General features: G+C 42.1%; 1 protein-coding gene across 4 annotated transcripts in view; it reads left to right on the plus strand.

Annotated features, from left to right (window-relative positions):
* The window catches only part of MAP3K1 (mitogen-activated protein kinase kinase kinase 1), a 95362-nt gene extending 86585 nt beyond the window's left edge, over positions 1–8777 (plus strand). For all 4 annotated transcript variants that reach the window (XM_075128481.1, XM_075128478.1, XM_048850470.2 and 1 more), the window contains 4 exons: positions 1696–1827; positions 2877–3019; positions 3501–3632; positions 6082–8777. In XM_075128481.1, coding sequence (XP_074984582.1) covers positions 1696–1827; positions 2877–3019; positions 3501–3632; positions 6082–6231 — 557 coding nt within the window. In that variant the 3' untranslated portion in view covers positions 6232–8777. The remainder of the gene's footprint in view (positions 1–1695; positions 1828–2876; positions 3020–3500; positions 3633–6081) is intronic.
* The last annotated feature ends 13793 nt before the right edge of the window (positions 8778–22570 follow it).

Consider the following 22570-nt stretch of genomic DNA (forward strand, 5'->3'; position numbering starts at 1 on the left):
CAATATTTTTATAAAACTATGTTTCCTTTAGGAAAAATACAGTAACCCACTACCAGGCTGGAGAGGTCCCCAAAGACAGTTTAGATTAAAGTGAGTTTTCTAAAATAGGGGTTTACCAGTATAGTTCAGTAGAAACGTGTCTTGTAGTTATTCAAAATCCAAACACTTATGGAGTGGTATCTTAATGACAAGTAAGGAGACCATGAAAGAGAGCATTGTATCTTCTTCAACAATTATGTATCCTGGTAGACTACTCAGTATTATCAGCCATCTAACGTGCAAACCTCAAGTGGGTATCACTGAATGTAATGGCGCAGAAAACACTTTCCTGAAACACCAGCAGAGTGAAAAAAATGCAAGAGAAGAAGAGCTCTCAAATCTTAAAAAGTCTGATTTTCATGAAAAAGTAATGTACAGTATAGATAATGTCAGGAATGGTCCTCACATTTTACTTATGAACAGGTAATATTATACTCCTGGGGGAATTCTGCGCCAAAAAATTAAAAATTCTGTGCACAATATTTTAAAATTCTGCATAGTTTATTTGTTAAAATAACACAATATAATCATGCCAGTTTCAATTATTTTGGTAATCTGTCAGCAAGTATATCTGTAACAATACAGACCAAAAAAAGATTCTGGTAATTTTTTTGGCAAATGGATTCCTTACTAGGCATATTTTAATACAGAACTTTGAATAACTCATTTAAGTTACAATACGTAACTGTATTTCCTGCACCCGTCAGAAGCAGTCCCAGGTGCCCCACTCTGTGCTAACTTGCTCCACGGGCCAGGTGCTATGATGAACTTCTACTTCTGGGGAAATTCTTTGCCACTGCACACACATACAATTTTTTCCCCCACAGAAAATACATTCTGCCCTGTGAGTGCTGTAGTTCCACCTTTTGCCCACCAGCGGCTGCTGTGGCACCGGAACAGCCTGTTGCATCATGCTGTTGTCTGCTCTGGCGCCACAGTGGCCTCTGGTGGGCAAAAGGTAGAACTGTAATGCTTCTGGGGCACAATATTTTCTGCAGAAAAAAATTAAATTCTGCGGGACACACAAATTCTGCACATTCACAGTGGTGCAGAATTTCCCCAGGAGTAGTAGTTATCAAGAGTAGATAGAGGAACACTTGAGACACGCAAATATTGTCTTTAGAAAACAAAAATTATAGAAAAATTGCTTTTTTGTTTTTTTTTCCTGTTAAATTAAAAAAAATGTAATTGTTGCATATTAAATATTTAAATACAGATATATAAATGGTAAGAAAAAGAGAAAGTTACGGTCTAGGCTTGTTTGTGTTCTAACGTCTCCATTTACAATAACAATATTTTAAAACTGTTGCTCTTCTTGAGAAACTTGGTACAGTAAATTGAATGAATATCTGTAGGTTACTTTCCATCAGCAACAGAACTCAATAACTTTTATAAGGCTTTTCAGTTTTTCTTTTTAAAGGGATATTTAAGGCAAATAGTTTTAAAATGTGTGCTGAGCAGCAGTTGGAAACTCCACGGTTGTGCTCATGGTAGATTTCTTTGCTTATATAATGCATCACACATTTTTGAAAAATTGAGTTACTAGTGTCCAATAAAATCATAGAAAAAATTAGTCCAATTATGGCAGCCAAAGCTACCTAATGCTAATCATGAGTATAAATATTGGAGAAAAAATATAAACAATTTATCTTCCAGGGGGATCAGTTGCTCATTTGCTAAGTAAATATGGAGCCTTCAAAGAATCAGTTGTTGTTAATTACACAGAACAACTGCTGCGTGGCCTTTCTTACCTCCATGAGAATCAGATTATCCACAGGGATGTCAAAGGTAAGAACTCTTGATTGTTGTCTAATAAGAATTCAGAAAGCTTCTTTGTTTGGGGGCAGTTGTTATCTGTCTCACTCTTATTGGAGATGAGATCTATGCTTGATTTGCCCAGTTGCATTTAGGAACCTTGAAGCTACTAAACTGCATCCAAACATTCATGTAGTGCTTAGAGACATATAACTCCTTACATACTGGAGACAGGTGCTGATGCAAAAGGTTGATTTAGGGATGAGCAAACTGGTTCAACAAACATAAGCAAATCAAACCAAACTCAAATCTTTTTGAAGGTTCGGAAATGTTCAGATAGCTTTTCTCTTAATTTTTCATTATTGGTCACCAGTTGGTTTTCTAGATATTTATTTGGCCCCGGGGTATCTTAGTATTTGAGCTCTTGGTCTCAGCTTAATTTTGTGGGTGTAAGGGATTCAGATGAACATCCAAAATTTTGGTTCTTATGATAAGGAAAACCTCCAAACCTGTGGAATTTTGCTTACAACTAATGTTGCTGTAACTATCCAGTAAAGATCCAGTAGGAACACCGAAGTCTCTGATTTCAGGCTTACTGTGGCAGTTTATATTCACACGTAAGATATGAGAACAAATTTCAAGGGAATGCTTTCTTTGGCCCCCTCTTTCTGGAGTTATTTTCAAGCGGATGTGAGCCACTTGCATTCAGATAGAAGGATGTAAGGTTTATAGGAGATCTTATATAGGTAGTTGTATAATACCTTCACTAAGTTCTAGTCACCACCCTCTTCCAGGGCTGTACTCTGCTTCCTACTCTTACATTTGCCCCAGTTCTGAGGCTTCATACTGCTTCTCAAAATCTTTTCTCTCATATTCTCAGGCCACTGTGTAATGTTATCTAAGCATAATGGAGACAGATCACCCACTATTAGACAGTTCTGGGCAGTATTCTGTTCTTAGCTCCTCATCTCCTTGCTTTCATGGGTTCGTCAGACCCTTAGTACTTTTTTAATACAGATAAGTATCTCATTGTGTTTTTGACAGAAAGCCAACTAGCAGTGTTTTTGTTATGCTGTTGACAGGTGCCAATTTGCTAATTGACAGCACAGGTCATAGATTAAGAATTGCTGATTTTGGAGCTGCAGCCAGGTTGGCGTCCAAGGGAACTGGTGCTGGAGAGTTTCAGGGACAGTTGTTGGGAACTATTGCATTTATGGCACCAGAGGTAAGAAGCCACTTTGAAAAATTTTTGGGGGGGATGTGTGTTAGAGCTTTGTGCAAATAATTAATTGAGCCAAATGGTAACAGTATCCATAAGTGAAGCAGAGCTTCATATAACCTCATTGTCATAAAAAATTGGAATTATATGTTTTGTTGCTATCTTGGTGTTTTCCCTTCCCAGATGGTTGTTCCAGTTACTCTGACATGGACCACATCTTGACACATTGTTCCTTCATGCAAATGGCCACTGAGCATTCTTAATTACAGCACATTAATTGTTTGTTTGACCAGGCCCTTTAATTGTTGTTCTTGTACTTGACACATGGATAAAACTTGTCAATATTTACACCCTTGTTAACTCACTTAACCCAAAATTGTATTTAATATGCTCTTGATTTGGCTTCTGTGTGTATAGAACAATGCATGTGTAGTGTTAGTGGCATGGAATTAATTAGATTAAGCCCTGATATATCTTCCTTTTGTAGGTACTGCGGGGCCAGCAATATGGAAGGAGCTGTGATGTATGGAGCGTTGGCTGTGCTATTATAGAAATGGCTTGTGCTAAACCACCTTGGAATGCTGAGAAGCACTCCAATCACCTTGCTTTGATATTTAAGGTGAGATACCTTGTTGTATTGTAAATAAGTTAAGCAAATGTTGGCACTTCAGTGCTTGATTTCATGTATAACAGTGTAGATTTTAGGAAGAAATAAGGTATACAGTGAAGAATAATTACAATGCTTCCTTTTTATATAAGGCTTTTTATTACAAATGCTACAGTAATGTAAAACTGCTACATTCTAGCTACAATTTCCTCTGGGTTTTTTTGAAAAATGATTCACACCCAAGAATAGCCTCTAGAGCAGGGGCGGGCAAACGTTTTGGTCTGAGGGCCACATCGGGTTTCCAAAATTGTGTGGAGGGCTGGTTAGGGGAGGCTGTGTCTCCCCAAAGAGCCAGGCATGGCCCAGTCCCCGCCTCCTATCCAACCTCTCCCGCTTCTCACCCCCTGACGGCTCCCCCAGGACTTCTGCCCCTCCAATCCCCCCCCCCCGAGAACCCCCCTGGGATTCCCTACCCCATCCATCACACCCTGCTCCCTGTCCCCTGACCACCATCCCCACCCCTGAGTGCCCCCTGCTGCCCCATCCAACCCCCCCTCTCATTCCTGACTTCCCCCTGGGACCCTTGCCCCATCTAACGACTCCTGCTCCGTCCAACCACCCCTGTCCCCTGACCACCCCCGGACCCAACCACCACCCCCAACTCCCCTGCCCTCTGTCCAACGCTCCCTGCCCCCTTACCGTGCTGCCTGGAGCACTGGTGGTGCTACAACCGGGCTGCCCAGAGCACCGGGTCAGGCCATGGCTCCGCAACGGCGCTGCCTGGCCGCCCAGAGCATTACACTGGTGGCGCAGCGCGCTGAGGCTGTGGGGGAGGGGAGACAGTGGGGGAGAGGCCGGGGGCTAGCCTCCCAGGTCAGGAGCTCAGGGGCCAGGCAGGAGGGTCTTGCGGGCCAGATGTGGCCCGTGGGCTGTAGTTTGCCCACCTCTGCTCTAGAGAGGAGCACTATACTAAGATATAAGTTGGGGGAGCAAAGCAGGAGTGATGTCACTGACATATATCATTGGTTCCTATTTTACTGTTTGTTATATCACTATAGTACAAATTATAAAATTGAGGTACATTCATATTTTATAATTTGGGGAAGAATATCCTTAACTAAAAATTGATCTTTAGCATTCAGGTGTCCAGCCCCAGAGGACTAGAATAAAATAGGCATCATTTTGATGGACTGGCAATCTCAGAGCATTGATTAAGGATATTAACCACGTTTTTTTGGCAATCAGAATTCTTATTCAATTAAAAAAAAACTCTAAAAATCTTAATAGAAATAACATGAATGAATGAAAGAATAAAATACTTCTATAAAATATGAGCCAGTACAACAGTAATCATGCACAGATTCTAATCAAGCCCTGGTAAATAGTAATCAAATATTACCTCTCTTGTTCAGTGGCATACATGAATTGGTTGGTGGTCTCAGTCTAGTTAATAATAGCTATGGGTCTACATCACCACAACCATCATCCTCGTTAACCCTAATTGGCATTCATATAGAGAGGTTATGGATTGTATGAACAGAGTGAACTACACTTCAGATTTAGTGGTTCTGCTTCAAAGTTACAGTTGAAATGCACTGGCAAGGCACTGTGAGGGAGGGTATACTATAGATACCCAACCCTCACCAGATCCATATACCTCCTTGCATTATGCCAGTTAAACACAGATAAGTGGTGTGCCAGAATAATGCGTATAAGGTATAAGCATGGCAGGAGAATTTCCCAGTTATTTGAGTTGATGGGTACAAAGGAGTCTTGTCCTAGAAACAGAATTATAAGAGGATTCAAGGAGAGAACTGAGACTAAGAGTAGCAGCAATGAATATTGACATCACAGCAAACTGAGGTCAGGAAAATCTCAAATGAGGTCAGGGCCAAAGCATTATTTTCTATAATAAGAAAAGGAGGACTTGTGGCACCTTAGAGACTAACCAATTTATTTGAGCATAAGCTTTCGTGAGCTACAGCTCACTTCATCGGATGCATACTGTGGAAACTGCAGAAGACATTATATACACAGAGACCATGAAACAATACCTCCTCCCACCCCACTCTCTTGCTGGTAATAGCTTATCTAAAGTGATATTACCAGCAGGAGAGTGGGGTGGGAGGAGGTATTGTTTCATGGTCTCTGTGTATATAATGTCTTCTGCAGTTTCCACAGTATGCATCAGATGAAGTGAGCTGTAGCTCACGAAAGCTCATGCTCAAATAAATTGGTTAGTCTCTAAGGTGCCACAAGTACTCCTTTTCTTTTTGCGAAGACAGACTAACACGGCTGTTACTCTGAAACCTGTCATTTTCTATAATGTAATCACTTGCATAATCTGTAGAGAAACTGGTTTTGGAAATGAGGAGTCCAGTCAGCCAGCATCTAGTGAAGTAAAAAAAGAAAAAGTAAAGCTGTTGATAACTTCTAAACACATTTTTACTTCTGTCTGTAGATTGCTAGCGCAACTACTGCTCCATCAATTCCCTCGCATCTGTCTCCTGGTTTAAGAGACGTGACCCTTCGGTGTTTAGAACTTCAACCTCAGGACAGACCCCCATCACGGGAACTGCTGAAACACCCAGTCTTCCGTACTTCCTGGTAGCTAATTATGTAAAAATTATGAAGATGCTACTGAATATAGAACAATGCCCATCTTGCAGTGCAGTTGAGCACCGCAGCATGTATTATTCTACTGGTCTTAATTATACATCAAGGATTGAAGGCCAGTGGAGGATCCTTACCTAAGTATGTGATTGACAAATCGAGATCTTTACCTAAGCTCAGTATGCAACCTTTCATAACTTGTGAAGAAATATGTGAACTGTGCCTTTTCAAAGATCTGGCTCAAGGTGAACAAGAGAACATTTTTCTTTAAATCTGCATGATTATTTAGCAGATAAGTGATTTTCTTTTCTTTTGGGGCACTTTTTCAGCAATCTTAGCAGCTGAGGGGCTCAGGATCTACTTTAATATTGCAGTCACTGTTCCATTTCACATTGTGGTCATAAGCAGAGGGTTCTGCAATTCCATTCAGTTTTTCATCACTGGCTAAAAAGGAAATTCTGTGTATGTTCCTTTTATTTCACAAAGTATGTTCTCCTAGTGGAGTATTAAAAACAAACATGGATGAATACTTTTAAAACCATATTCTGCCTTCTTTAAAAATGTAACTAGGCAGCTGTGGTTCACTGTGCATTTACTGCTGGCCCTGTAATTTCCTGTTTGAAGTTATGGTTCTAGACTTTCATTTTATTTTACATTCAGGGAAAGGTGATCTTTAAAACAAACCATCTTCAGAACCAGGTGCAAACTAGGTATCACTGGATATCTTGCTGATTGAAATACAGGTTTATTTGAAATCTGGAATAAAATACTGATAGTTTCAGGCTCTCACAGTGCAGGTATTTTTTTTAAAAAAAGGAAGATTTCTGTGCAGAAAAACAACTTGTAACCCCAGATCATGTTAAATGTTAGTTTTTGAGCCTATTTTCATGTAACCATTTGTTTTGGTAAACTGTGTAGACAAGTTTCATGTGAAGACCCCTGCCTGTAGCTCCCTTTAAAGTCTGTGGGAGTTTTGCCTTTGACTTAATTGTGAGCCAGGACCAGGCTCTGGATTCAAGTCTCTTACTGTGTAACAAAACTGTATTCATGTTCACCTCTGATATTAAGTTTTACCTGCTGTTTTCCTTCTGCAATACGTCATCTATTTACAATAGCAACTGATTATGTAATTTGAAAATCTGTTAAAAATATGACCTTACCCTAATAAAAAGTCTTGATTTTTTAACAAGAAATAAACTTGGATTTGAAAGCAAGTTAAGACAAAATTTGATGTAAAGCTTCACCTGTAGTACAAAACTTGGGTTTTTTAAACAGGTGTGTGTTTGTTTGTTTTTTTAAGTGGTCTTTTAATGGTTTTAAAGACAGGTTTTTAGATTCTGATGCATGTAATTCTGAAGGAAAATGGCAGCTGTTCTTTTGCTTTTTAATGGGGATGGGGGGGGTCTTTTTAAATCAAGTACTGATTGTGTTTAATCCATTTTTTTAAAATAACTGTTCAAGTTTTAACTCTTCAGAAGCCAGTAGAATTGCTGGACCTAAATCGAATTGGTTATTTTCAAAGACTCAGGACAAACTAAATAAGCTATAGTACATTAAAAATGTACACAAAACATAAATTGGAAGTAAAACAAGTTTAAGATAAGTTTACAGGAATGATAGTGCTCATGCTAATAAAACAGTTTCATTAGATGTGAATGTGTATTTCTTTTTGAAATTTTACATTCCTTTGTTTTGGAAGATTGGCAAACTTTGAAGAGTTAAAAAAAAAAAAAAATACCGAAATGTGAAGTTTGGTAGCTCTAACTGTATTGTACTTGACTTTTTCTGTCATTTTTTTAACCGCTTAGAATTCTTCATTATTCTAATAAGATTGTTTCCAAGTCTTTCTTATGTGCAAGCTTTAAAGGATGCACTCTTGCCAATTCATGTACTGGAAGATCAATTGTCAGATTAGTACTTTTTCTGGCAGAAATGTAAACTGTATACACTGATGAACCTCAGCTAATCAGTATTACTTTGTAGATCACCATGCCTACCACATTTCAAACTCAGACTGCCTCTAGATGTCCAAATGCATATTGTTTGAGTTTGTTTGCATTTCCCTCGGCTTGCTGGTAATTGTGGTGTTTTTAAAATGCAGATGTGATGTAATATTCTTATTTTCTTTGGATCAAAGCTGGACTGAAAATTGTATTGTGTAATTATTTTTGTGTTCTTAATGTTATTTGGTACTTAAGTTGTAAATAACGTCTACTGCTGTTTATTCCAATTTCTACTACCTCAGGTGTCCTATAGATTTTCTTCTACCAAAGTTCACTTTCACAATGAAATTATATTTGCTATGTGACTGATTCCTAAGACTTCCAGGGCTCAAGGGCTAACTTCTATTAGCACCTTACTGTGCAAGCAAATTTTACAGAAATCTCTGGGTTAAGAAAATTTGGCTTCGTTGTATCCTTTGTTATTTTAAATATACAAAATATTTTAATTAAAAGTTTTTACCCCGTTGAACCAATTTTATAGTATAATTTGTACCTATTTTGGTGGTTTTGTCTTTATAGTAAATAAAAGATTTTGAACAAATGTTGTTGTTCTTTATCATAATGTATCTGTTTTGAATCAAACACTTCTGGCACACTTTCATTGTTTATACACAGAGGCATTTTGTACACAGCACTTGCTGCCGCTCTGAGGCACACAGAGACTTCAGACTCCTCAGGTAAGGGTCTTATACTTTGCCCAGCTATTTGACAAAGAATTGAACAGTCCAGCTAATCAGCATCACTTTGATCTTTTTCACTTATCTCACCTTTCCATGACTGTGTTAACTCTTTACATTTTCAAAAATATCCGAACATAGGAAGTTTTTCAATCTGATTCAATGACTATACCGATCATTTAAAAAAAAATCATTGAAATACTGCTCTGCTCATCATGACCCTGATCCATGAAAGCACTTGCCATGTGTTTATCTGTCTCTGTTCAGCAGAGTTACTTACGGTAATATCATATACATAGGCTTAAGTGCTTTGATGAAACGAGGCCTGTATTATGGGTCTTATACTGGGAAATATTTAGGTTCTTCCATTATTTCTTTCCCTTTTCCTTTGTTTTTTGTTTTTTTAAATATAAAATTACTCTCCTAAATTTGAGCTACTATTTTACATATTGATACATTTAAGGTGTTGTACTGGTACATGTAAACGGAGTGGCAGCAATTCTTTAAAAAGTGCTTGTATGAGTTTGTATTACTACAAAAAATCTCTTCATTGTCAAATCAGGTGAGTAGAAATTAGTAAATCAGTTCTGGGCTATTATGGTGTGTCTCTGGTGAAAGGAAAATTAATCAGCTCTGCTTACTAGAGCTACGGTGAAATTTGTTTCTGCATTAAAGAAGTAATCATGTCAAACTTCTCTTCATACTCAAGTAATCTGAAAATCTGAAAAGTATCCTTAAGGCTTGTTTTAGTTACTTCCTTGGAAACAACTCATTCTTTTAAAAGTGAAAATTAAAGTAAAATCAAATACAATATTTAAGTTTAAACCTGTCTGAAATACATTTGATGGGGATATCCTAAACCATATTTTGAATGTACAAATATTCATTTATTTACATTCCCCACAGGGATGTCATGGGAACACTGGCAGACAGAACTTGTCTCGCTGACAGAACTTGTCAACAGCCATCCTCCATTCAACCAGAAAAACCCCAATATTAATGGGAAAAACAAGCTGAAAAAATAGACTGGAGTCTGAATAGAAAAAAAACTACACAAGACAAGAATTAAATAGTGAAATTCAAAGAGATCTTATCTCCCTCATTTGATTTATTACATGCACTATTAAAATCCACAGGACTGGGAGAATTTTGCAGGCTCTGTTTTAAAGTATAAATGTACAATACACAATATGAATGATTAAATTTCTCCATTTGCTAAAGAAATACTCGTCTAAAATTCACCTATATTCTGCTCTATGTGAATGAGCAAACAGTAGTTTTACTTTTCCTTGTGATGGGTTAGTTAAGCAAAAGATGTTGCCCTAAAGTATTCCTCATTGTTGGGGCTCCCCCAAGACCTTTTCCACTTGGGTCCTCGAGAACTCAGTTTGGCACTCAGGTTCCTTTGTTTAACATACAAAAGTTGTACTGAGTTGTCAGATTCAAGCATGGGGTGGGGGGTAAGTACAGGGTGTACCGCACATCTAAAGTTACATAGCAAACTCTTTAATATACATTTACCCCTTACATTATGTTTACTATGCATTGCATCACATGTTTTGGGATTGGCTTGCTCACTTTGTAGGAACCAATTCCTGTACCGCATGCAGTCTCCATGCACAACTTACTCTTTTCCTCATCTTACATTCAGGGCTTACCTCTCAGTTATCTTGTCCATTGTAAATGGATTCCCTAGGTGTTCCCTCCTGACCTTAGCTAATACAGACATCCTGTCTCCAAGCCTACTGACCCATTTACCTATCTTAGGGCTTGTACACACTACCACTTGAAGGTTGGTATAATGTCTGTTGCCATGGAGTGAGAATAAGCTACCTTCCTGAGCAACACAAGTTACAGCAACCGAAGCACTGGTTTCCACTGCGCTATCTCAGTGGTAGAGCGTCTCCCGCTGACATAGCTACTGCCTCTCGGAGAGATGGCTTCATTATGCCAACAGGAGAGCTGTCTCCTGGCAGCACAGAGCATCTTCACCAGATGTGCTACAGCAGCGCAGTATAAATTCACCCTTCTTAGCCCAGACATTGTGTTTCCAGCCTGCTGATCCATTTACCTCCCTAATGCTCCCCAGAAATGAATGTCCAGTTATTCATGTCAAGCCAGGCTGACGCTCATGATAAAAGATCCTCATGGATTATAATTTAGCAAACAATGATTTTTAATTACATCTTTTTATGCTCATTGGATATCAGTTCTTGGTATCAGAGCTCCATGGAAGAACACAGCTCTCAAATTGTTTTTAACTTGCATATCTAATTGCTTAGCCCAATGGAGTAGTTAATTTCCCTTAGCTCAGTTTCCTACCAAGTAGAAGTATTTCCCTAATAAAGCCAGCTACATTCTGTCATTGCTGAGTTTCTCTGTTCCTGGTGCAGTTAAGTCAGGAATCTCACACAGGCCTCCTCTGCAGGGCCAGCAGACTGTGATGGGGGCTTAATGTCCTATGACGTAAGTCCAGGCTGATATTTTGTTACTGATTTGGTATCTTAAATATACTTTTATTTGTATATTAAAGCTTAGGAGTTCAGCTTTTAAGTTTGATAATTGTGAAAGCTTAAAGACTGGGAGATTGGGTGTTATTACATAGAAAGGCCAGAAGATGGCAGCAAAATAATACTTTCCTCCAGCCAGTCTGGGTTAATCCCCCTTTCTCAGGAAAGACATGCAAGACTGAGGAGAGCATCCGTGTGATATAGAGGTGGGCAGAGGCATTTTATAAGCACTTTGAGGACATTCAGAACTGAATCTGGAGTCAAATTTTTCTCCTGGTCCTATTGCTTTAAATATCCTGGATTGAAACAATGCAGACCTTAGGGAAATTCAGATCCAGATCGAAACTTTGTGGCTCAGGCCCACCTATTCCTATTACCTTCACCTGTGCTCTAAGGTTACTTTTTCCCTCTATACATCCTAAGACCAGCGCTCTTACACCAGCTCTTTGTGTCCATTTTTTTAACATTTACACTTGAAAAGACTCTCTGCCAAGGGACATCCATGGGTATGACGCTCACCATTTCTGGGTAAGGGAGGTTGCAGGGTGCACCTTGCTTCAGCCACACTAATCATCAGTATCCTGATTAGAATGGAACAGTAGTCATTTGCTGTGGAAGAGACAATAGCAAAGGACAGCCAGGATAAAGGTGTGATCAGAAGGCATAAGACCAGCCAATTCTGCTTTATGATCACTTTATTTACACTTTATTGTGTCCCCCTGGGCACAGCTAATCACTAAAAGGGTAAACACGAAGCAAAATGTTACATCTTAATGTAGGGATAGTTTCGTGTTACTATTTTCATATTCTAGTAGGAAACACTAAGAAACCACTCTAATCTGTCTCTGATGCTTTCAAGGCAAGATTAGAAGTCAGTTAAAATCAATATTAAAATTCAACAATATGAGCACACATTCAGGTTCGCTACCATTCTTTTTACCGTCCACAGCACCAATCTAAGTTTACTATGAACAGACTTCTGAGATCATTGGCAAATCAGTTAACTTCTCATTTATGAGAACTTTCCCCAGTTTATCCTTAATCTAATTTCATCTCATTCTCGAAGGTGTTCCCTTTTGTTGGGGGTGTAATTCCAGAAACTACAGAATTTGTCCAAAGTACTTGATGTTTTCCTGTTGTCTGTTTGTACAGCACTTAATTCAAAGAGGGGCCTTTGAGGGCTAGCATAATACTAATATGCACAGATGCATACACCAACTTCCATCATTGGACCCCCCACCCTATCCCTTTGGTAAAGTGTGATCCTTTTAAATAGAGTGAATGTAGAATTGAGTCTGTAGTCATTAAGTTCACCTGCAAAGGCCCAAATGTGGAGTACTGGCCTTTAAAATGTGACACTGTGAGCTGCAGTTAAATATGAAATGACTATAAAGGTGCTAATATGGTTTTAGGACCCTGGTCTGCAGCTGTACTGTTGTGTCCTGTGCTCTTCCCATACCTCACGAGTTAAGCCGCATTAGAGTGGGTCAGTACGTGGATGGAAGCTATTGCAGATTTGTAATATATATAAAATTATGCTCAAATCAAATATCTGTGTCAAGGAAAAATAGTCAATTAAAACCAATGATTTATTTAGAAAATTCCTGAGAAGCATATGGGAGAATCCACATGAAGATTTTAAGCTTTCGTGAGCTACAGCTCACTTCGAAAGCTTATGCTCAAATAAATTGGTTAGTCTCTAAGGTGCCACAAGTACTCCTTTTCTTTTTGCGAATACAGACTAACACGGCTGTTACTCTGAAACCTGTCATGAAGATTTTGAAGCTGTGGACCAAAAATTGTGTCATAGTCACAGTATACAAGGCTTGATCCTTCTCCCACTCAAGTTGATTGAAAAACTCCCACTTAATAGTGCAGGATCAAGAACATATTTTGCAAATCCATTGAAAAATCTATACACGAGAGAGAAATACAGAAGAATCTGTTTTAAGGGACAGGAAAGTTATTTAACATTTATGCTCTGGCTACACTACAAGGATAACTTTGTTGGGTTTTGGGGTACCCAGTTACAATATGGTTGTTCCCTGACCAGAGACAACCAAGTTCCAAAACTCTTGATGGTCCCATCCACATGACAGACTTTAGCTGCTTTGTAACTGGTTCCCCTGAAGTGCTGGATCGTTAGTGCCAGGCTGCCAGCAAACAGTTTAGTGAGGTTCGAAGTGGGGGGGGGGGGAATTTCCCTGAATTCCCCCTACAAGTAAATCTCTTTAAAAACCAAGCGCAACTCCATTTTGAAGAGAAAAATTGTATTAGTATATAACAGATGTCAAATGTGTTTGGATAGAGCCAGAAGAGTGAAGTAATGGCATCATCCCCAACTTTTAGACAGGGATGTCAGCCGGTTCTTGGGAAAAAAAAGTTACATTTAGTAGCTAGAATAATAAAGAATAGAATGTTAAAGAAAAAAAAGGGAGGTAAGGGATGTTTTCATACTTGGAGTATCTTTCATAACTGTCATTTTTTCTACAGTTTAATAGGTTTATTTTAAAACTTCTAAAAATTACTCCGTATAAATACCCAGCAGTAACATTCTAACTTCTCTGCAGGGAGGCTTGAACTGTCAACATGCTTCACCCATTCCAGATGAGATCATTCTTGCCCTATATCTGGTGCAGCCAGATTTGGAGCATAGGTTGTTTTTGTTTGTGTTCAAAACCTGGAAACATATTTCATGACATTGACACTATCGATCTCTGCTGGGACAAACCTGAAACACACATTGGTGTGTTTGAGGCACTATTTGGTGTTCACATTTTTAGGGTTGTTAGTTCTGTGTTACTACCAGCCTATTATTATTTTTCCATCTTTGAATGGCAATTGAAGATGATTTTTAAGGTATTTCTCAGAGTAGTTTGAATTGTGTTATAGCACTATGCACTAGTTCTTTGATCTGAGTAGAAGTCAAAAGCCAGTATCATCAAGCAGTCCCAAAAGGGAGATGTAGTTCTAAACTCATGTTTGTCTCACCCTCCATCTATACCTGCAGCAAAGGCCTATTAAATGTATGGTTTTATTATTTGTTGTCATATTGTTAGATGGACAGTCTTGGATCTGACAAAAGTGGGAAGTGGGAGAGGGCTTTGTGGGAGAAATAATGAAAATGGGATATTGTCTCTCTCCCCTCTAGATCACTGATTGAAACCAAGATCTGGTTGGTAACCTACCACCATCTGATGGTTCTTTGGCAGCCAATGGTAAATGAACCAGGTAACCTCCAGACTATCCTCTGTTTATGACTCTCCACTTCACAAAACCTGCCAGAGAACTTGGTTAGCAAGCTTATGGATTGGCCAATGGATTCATAGCAATGGAGACTACAGTCTCCTCTCACTGCTGAGGGTTAGAGCCATTTTGGTGTTGTGGGGTAGGGGTACCTACCATTCAGTATTCAGAGTAACAGCCATGTTCGTCTGTATTCGCAAAAAGAAAAGGAGTACTTGTGGCACCTTAGAGACTAACCAATTTATTTGAGCATAAGCTTTCGTGAGCTACAGCTAATGCATCCGATGAAGTGAGCTGTAGCTCACGAAAGCTTATGCTCAAATAAATTGGTTAGTCTCTAAGGTGCCACAAGTACTCCTTTTCTTTTTACCATTCAGTAGACGAATGGAGTACTTCAGTCTCCGTGGCTGAGAGGTACGATCAGTATTACTTACAACAAAGTAAAGTGACTGAGCTTGGCTCAGGAACTCAGATCTCACCACAGCAGTGCATGATGCTACCACTTGGCCATTAAACCTCTTATTTATTTGTTGTATATTTTTTAAAGATCCAAAGCCCTTAAAAGTATGTGACTCTAGCAGAGGAGGACATTGGAAATCATAAGAACATAAGAATGGCCATAGTGGGTCAGACCAAAGGTCCATCCAGCCCAGTATCCTGTCTTCCAATAGTGGCCAATGCCAGGTGCCCCAGAGGGAATGAACAGAACAGCTAATCATCAAGTGATTCATCCCTTGCCGCCCATTCCCAGCTTCTGGCAAACAGAGGCTAGGGACACCATCCCTACCCATCCTGGCTAATAGCCATTGATGGACCTATCCTCCATTAATTTATCTAGTTCTTCTTCAAGGGATGTCCCTGTGGGTGCTCCACTCCACGTGTTGGTGCGTCCTGCACCTTCGCTCAGAGATTTTTACAGCAGTACTGGGGCCAGTCGCGCATGCGCAGAGCCTGCCCGCTCCCGCTCTGAGTGTACCTTAATAGTATGCGTGCGCGACCGGTCTCCTCAGTTCCTTCTCTACCGTCCCCGGCCTGAGACGGAGCTCAGCAGACTCGTTAGACACTTTCTCTCCCTTTGTTACAATTACCTTTCTAGTTAGTTAGTTTGTTACCAGTAACACTTAGTTACCATTTTTCTATCTTTTTCTCTCTTAAAAAAAAAAAAATTCCTCGGAAGCAGCCGCTTCCGACATGCCTGGCTCCCCAGGCTTTAAGCGCTGCTCTACCTGCAATGACGCCATCCCTCTGTCCGATGGCCATTCAAAATGCATTAAATGTTTGGGGGAGTCCCACATCCCGCAAAAATGTGCCCACTGCAGCAAGCTTAAATCTAGGGCACGGGAGGACAGGGAGCTGAGGCTAAAACTGCTGCTCCTTCAAAAATCTTTAGGGTCAGCTGCAGACCCGGGCGCCGATTCCAGCTCCACTGCACGCCACAGCACCCCCTCTCTTCCCTGCACGCCTCAAAGAAGGACAAAAAAACTTCAAAAAACCAGCATCTTCTCTCACCCGCAAAGGGAACTTTGCAGGAGAAGACTGCCCCGGGGAGGTCTACAGCCTCCCTCCCGGCGCTTCCCCGGCTGAGCACTTTTGACACGCTGGGCTCCTCCGGTGCCACGCGAAGCCCGCCTGCAGCTGCAGCTCTACTCCCGAGGCTTCAGGCTTCCAGTTCCCTGCCTCTCATCTGGCACCGTTAGGCACCGCGACGGAAGCGGTGCCGACACATGCTGACATGCCTGACCCCCCGCAGGCTGTTATTGCTCTCCCGGCACCGACACCCGCTGAGCTGGCCGGCAGTGAAACAATGCTCAGGACACCGGTGCAGAGGAACTTTTCTTCCAAGCAGATTCCTCTTGCACAGCCCTCACCTCACAGAGGAGCTCCAGCACCACAATTTACACAGTCAAGGGACCTGCTGGTGTCACCTATCCTGCAGTCACCCCTACTCAATGCCTACTCTCTCCAAATGCTCAGTCAGGGTCCGGACAGCCTTCCTCCAGTGATGAGGAAGCTGGACTGCAGGGGGAATTTTCACCCTATCCAATCTCCCATCCTCAGACCCCAATCAATAGAGGTCAGAGAAAAATTACTTTGTCCTACTCTCAGGATCCTGCCCCGTGGTGCGTAAACCCCTGGATGGCACCACCTATGCCCTTCCCACCTCAGTGGCAATATTGGGCCCCATGGGCATCTTCTCCTCGAGACCACACTCGCTATGCCACCTCAACCAGGCACGACACCTGCCCGGCATCCCCAGCTGACAAACCTGCCACTGACGTAGGAGACCAGGCAGCACCGTCACAACTGCAGGATCAGTCATGACCTGCCTCAAACCCAGTAGACCCAGTTGTTACGCCCGATGAAGCCTTACTTCCTCCTCCCCCCACATCTTCGGATGGTTTCTCAAAATTTCAAGATCTTTTCTAAAGAGTTGCCAGCGAGTTAAGAATTAACTTGGAGGAGGTTCCTGAACAGCAGCTTGAGTTAATGGACATCCTGCAGCCCTCTTCTTCTTCTAGGATTGCATTACCGATCAACGCAGCCCTTTTGGAACCTGCTAAGGCCATCTGGCAGACTTCCTCTGTAAGCCTACCTACCTGTAAATGAGCAGATCACAAGTACTTCATCCTTTCCAAGGGTTCTGAATTCCTTTTCACTCATCCAGGGCCAAACTCATTGGCAGTCAACCAAAAGACCAAACCCCAGTTTCACTGCTCCATGCCATCTGACAAGGACAGTAAGCAATTAGATCTGCTTGGACATAAAGTATACGCATCTTCCACGTTACAATTTCGCATTGCTAATTATACTGCCATTCTGGCAAAATATGACCACAAAAATTACAACAAATTCATGGACTTTATTGATGACATTCCAGAAGAAAAAACAATTCACGGCTCTAGTTTCTGAGGGACAGATCATCTCACGTACTGCTCTTCAAGCCGTCCTCGATGCAGCCAACATTGCAGCAAGATCCACTGCTACAGCAGTGGTCATGCGCCGAGGTTCATGGCTCTCCTCCTCTTCCTTTCCTCGAGAGGTCCAGAATACCATTGAAGATCTTCCCTTCGACAGTGACAAACTCTTTGCCTCCACGATGAACGACGTACTTCATTCAATGAAAGACTCAAGGGCAACTCTCCGGTCTCTAGGAATTCAAACCCCTACAACCAGAAGGCGACAATACAGATATCAACCTTACCAGCGTCCACGCTGCCCCACATATACCCAGCAATCCCATAGATCACATGAGCAACAGCAACACCAGAGACCCAGATACCAGCGTTGCTGTCCCAGTTCCTCGGCAGCGTCTCAATCCCCTCCAACTAATAAGCAGATTTGAAGCCTTGGTCGAGGGTTTAGAAAACAAAGTTCCCACTTCAGCGCTTACACTGCATGTCCCTATTTTTGGACACCGCCTACAACCATTCTCCCATCAATGGCAGAACATTACCACCGACAAGTGGGTTATAGAGGTCGTCACAATTGGGTATTTGATCCCTTTCCTAGCCTTGCCTCCTACCCACCCACCCTCCCTGTCCCTCTTCAGGGACCCCTCTCATGACCAACTGCTCCTCCAAGAGGTACAACATCATCTTCTATTGGGAGCAGTGGAACTTGTGCCCGAACGACACAGTGGGAAGGGGTTTTATTCCCATTATTTCTTAACAGAAAAGAAAACTGGGGGATGGCAACCTAACCTCGACTTCAGGCGGCTTAACAAATTTATCAAAAAGCAAAAGTTCAAAATGGTTACCCTCACCACATAATCCCAGTGCTGGAGCAGGGCAATTGGTTTTCAGCCCTCGATCTACAGGACGCCTATTTTCACGTGACTATACATCCGGCCCAAAGACGTTTCCTTCATTTTACCCTTGACTCAACACATTTTCAATACAGGGTGCTACCCTTCAGCCTATCCACCACCCCTTGTGTTTTTTCCAAGCTCCTAGCCATAGTCACTGCCTACCTCAGGGAACAAGGGCTCATAATATTTCCTTACCTCGACAATTGCCTCCTCAAAGCCTCAACGCTAGATGAAGCGCTTTGATTCACGCAGCTTACGTCTATTGTTTCCTATCCCTTGGCCTACATAAACAAAAACAAATCCACATTATCTCCTACCCAGCACCTGGAGTTTATAGGAGCACACCTCGATTCCCAAACGGGAATAGCATCTCTCCCACCCGATCGCTTCAACATCACAAAACTATTGGCAACGAGACTTCACAACAGTCCTCAGGTCACCGCTCGAGACTGTCTACAACTACTAGGTCACATGGCCTCGTGCCCTTTCGTGGTCCAAAACGCACGACTATACATGAGGTGCTTCCAGGCTTGGTTGGCCACAGTTTACAGACCGAATGTGCACGCTTTAAACAAGCCTCTATCCATACCTTTCAGAGTCAAAGACTCTCTCCTATGGTGGACCGTTCCCTCCAACCTCTGCTCTGGAGTCTCCTTTCTTCAGGATGCTCCATCCCTCGTAATGACTACTGATGCAGGTCCTCAAAGAATCAATCCTGAAGCACTTACATGAGAGGAAAGTGATCAGGAACAGTCAGCATGGATTTACCAAGGGAAGGTCATGCCTGACTAATCTAATCGCCTTTTATGATGAGATTACTGGTTCTGTGGATGAAGGGAAAGCAGTGGATGTATTGTTTCTTGACTTTAGCAAAGCTTTTGACACGGTCTCCCACAGTATTCTTGTCAGCAAGTTAAAGAAGTATGGGCTGGATGAATGCACTATACGGTGGGTAGAAAGTTGGCTAGATTGTCGGGCTCAACGGGTAGTGATCAATGGCTCCATGTCTAGTTGGCAGCCGGTGTCAAGTGGAGTGCCCCAGGGGTCGGTCCTGGGGCCGGTTTTGTTCAATATCTTCATAAATGATCTGGAGGATGGTGTGGATTGCACTCTCAGCAAATTTGCGGATGATACTAAACTGGGAGGAGTGGTAGATACGCTGGAAGGCAGGGATAGGATACAGAGGGACCTAGACAAATTGGAGGATTGAGCCAAAAGAAATCTGATGAGGTTCAATAAGGATAAGTGCAGGGAAGAACCCAATGCACAGCTACAGACTAGGGACTGAATGGCTAGGCAGCAGTTCTGCGGAAAAGGACCTAGGGGTGACAGTGGACGAGAAGCTGGATATGAGTCAGCAGTGTGCCTTTGTTGCCAAGAAGGCCAATGGCATTTTGGGATGTATAAGTAGGGGCATAGCGAGCAGATTGAGGGACGTGATCGTCCCCCTCTATTCGACATTGGTGAGGCCTCATCTGGAGTACTGTGCCCAGTTTTGGGCCCCACACTACAAGAAGGATGTGGAAAAATTGGAGAGAGTCCAGCGAAGGGCAACAAAAATGATTAGGAGTCTGGAACACATGACTTATGAGGAGAGGCTGAGGGAACTGGGATTGTTTAGTCTGCAGAAGAGAAGAATGAGGGGCGATTTGATAGCTGCTTTCAACTACCTGAAAGGTGGTTCCAGAGAGGATGGTTCTAGACTATTCTCCGTGGTAGAAGAGGACAGGACAAGGAGTAATGGTCTCAAGTTGCAGTGGGGGAGGTTTAGGTTGGATATTAGGAAAAACTTTTTCACTAGGAGGGTGGTGAATCACTGGAATGCGTTACCTAGGGAGGTGGTAGAATCTCCTTCCTTAGAAGTTTTTAAGGTCAGGCTTGACAAAGCCCTGGCTGGGATGATTTAATTGGGGATTGGTCCTGCTTTGAGCAGGGGGTTGGACTAGATGACCTCCTGAGGTCCCTTCCAACCCTGATATTCTATGATTCTATGATGCATCCCTCACAGGGAGTGGTGCACACATGTCCCACCACACAGCCCAGGGGCTACGGTCTTCAACAGAAACCTCCCTACACATAAACGTCCTGGAGCTTCAACCCATATGCAAAGCCTGCCGTCACTTCCTCCCATTAATCCAGAACCAACGTGTACTGACAATGACAATGAGCCATAGAACATTGCCTGCGTGTTCTATGTAAATAGGCAAGGAGGGGCTTGCTCTCACTCACTTTGCACAGAAGCCATGAAACTCTGGAATTGGTGCCTTGCGAACAACATTCAGATATCAGCCGCCTATCTTCCCGGAGCTATGAATACCACAGCAGACAAATTAAGCAGACGCTTTCCCTGGGATCACGAATGGAAGATAAACTAAACAATCATCCTACACCTCCGTGGGACCTCCTACCCCTCCGTGGGACCTTCACTTAGTTTTATCCTACTTAACTCAACAACCATTCGAGCCCCTAGCCACTTGATCCCTCTTACACATCTATGAAAACAGCATTCTTAGTGGCAATCACCTCTGCCAGACGGGCAGGAGAAATATCAGCTCTCATGGCAGACCCACCGTATACGCTATTTTTTAAGGACAAGGTTACCCTCCGATTACACCCCAAATTCCTTCTAAAGGTGCATTCGTCATTCCACATCAATGAGCCGATACACCTACCCACTTTCTTTCCTAAACCACATGCAAACTCTTTTGAATCCACCATGCATAAGTTTGATGTATGAAGGGCTTTGTCCTTATATTTGGATAGAACCAAGCCCTTTGGGAACCCTTCTAGACTCTGTCTCCATCGCGGAACGTTCCAAAGGAACACCTATTTCTACCCAGAGACTTTCAAATTAGATTTCTGAGTGTATCCGATTGTGCTATCAGATAAAGAAAGTGACACCTCCAGCCAGCATCAGAACTCACTCCACTAGATCTGTAGCTACCTCCGTGGCTTTTCTACACAAAGTTCCCCTGGCTGACATCTGTAAATCAGCCACTTGGTCTTCTGAACACATATTTGTTAAGCACTATGCCTTTACTGAAGGACCTCTCTCTGATACATGATTAGGCAGAGCTGTATTATCTACTGCATTCCTACTAAATCCGAAGTCCCTACCTCCTTGACATACACTGCTTTTCAGTCACCTGGAGTGGAGCACCCCCAGGGACATCTCTCGAAGAAGAAGAGGAGTTACTCACCCTGTGCAGTAACTGATGTTCTTCGAGATGAGTGTTCCTGTGGGTGCTCCACTACCCACCCTCCTCCCCTCTACTTCGGAGTTGGGGTAGCCTCCATTGTAGAGAAGGAACTGAGGAGACTGGTCACGCACACATACTATTAAGGTACACTCAGAGCGAGGGGGGCAGGCTCTCCACATGCACGACTGGTATGAGTACTGCTGTAAAAATCTCTGAGCGAAGGAGCAGGGACGCACCAACACCTGCAGTAGAGCACCCCCAGGGACACTCATCTCAAAGAACGTCAGTTACTGCACAGGGTGAGTAACCTCCTCTTCTTTTTTGAACCCTATTGTAGTCTTGGCCTTCACAACACCCTCTGGCAAGGAGTTCCACAGGTTGACTGTGTGTTGTGTGAAAAAATACTTCCTTTTGGTTGTTTTAAACGTGCTGCCTATTAATTTTATCTGGTGATCCCTAGTTCTTGTGTTATGAGGAGTAAACAACACTTCCTTATTTACTTTCTCTACACCACTCATGATTTTATAGACCTCTATCGTATCCACCACTTAGTCATCTCTTTTCCAAGCAGCAAAGTCCCAGTTTTATTAATCTCCCATAATAATTTTTGTATCTCTGTATTACTTTCTACTTTAGTCTATTAATCAATCCATCCCTGTCCAGATATTAGGGTCTTTCTCTTACATACCCAACTATACCCCTTCCCCTCAAAAAAGTCCTGATTTTTCACACTTGCTATCTGGTCACTCTCATCACACTGCCTGTGTTTTAAGGACTCCATCTGCATTCATACCTCAGTTTCCCCAGCAGTGCTGGCTCCATGCACAAACTAGCAGGCAGCCCTAACAGTTGGACCAAGTGAGGTAGGGATAGGAAGGAACTGTTCATGCATG

Source organism: Caretta caretta, chromosome 5 (assembly GCF_965140235.1).
Source record: "Caretta caretta isolate rCarCar2 chromosome 5, rCarCar1.hap1, whole genome shotgun sequence".
NCBI lineage: Eukaryota > Metazoa > Chordata > Testudines > Cheloniidae > Caretta > Caretta caretta.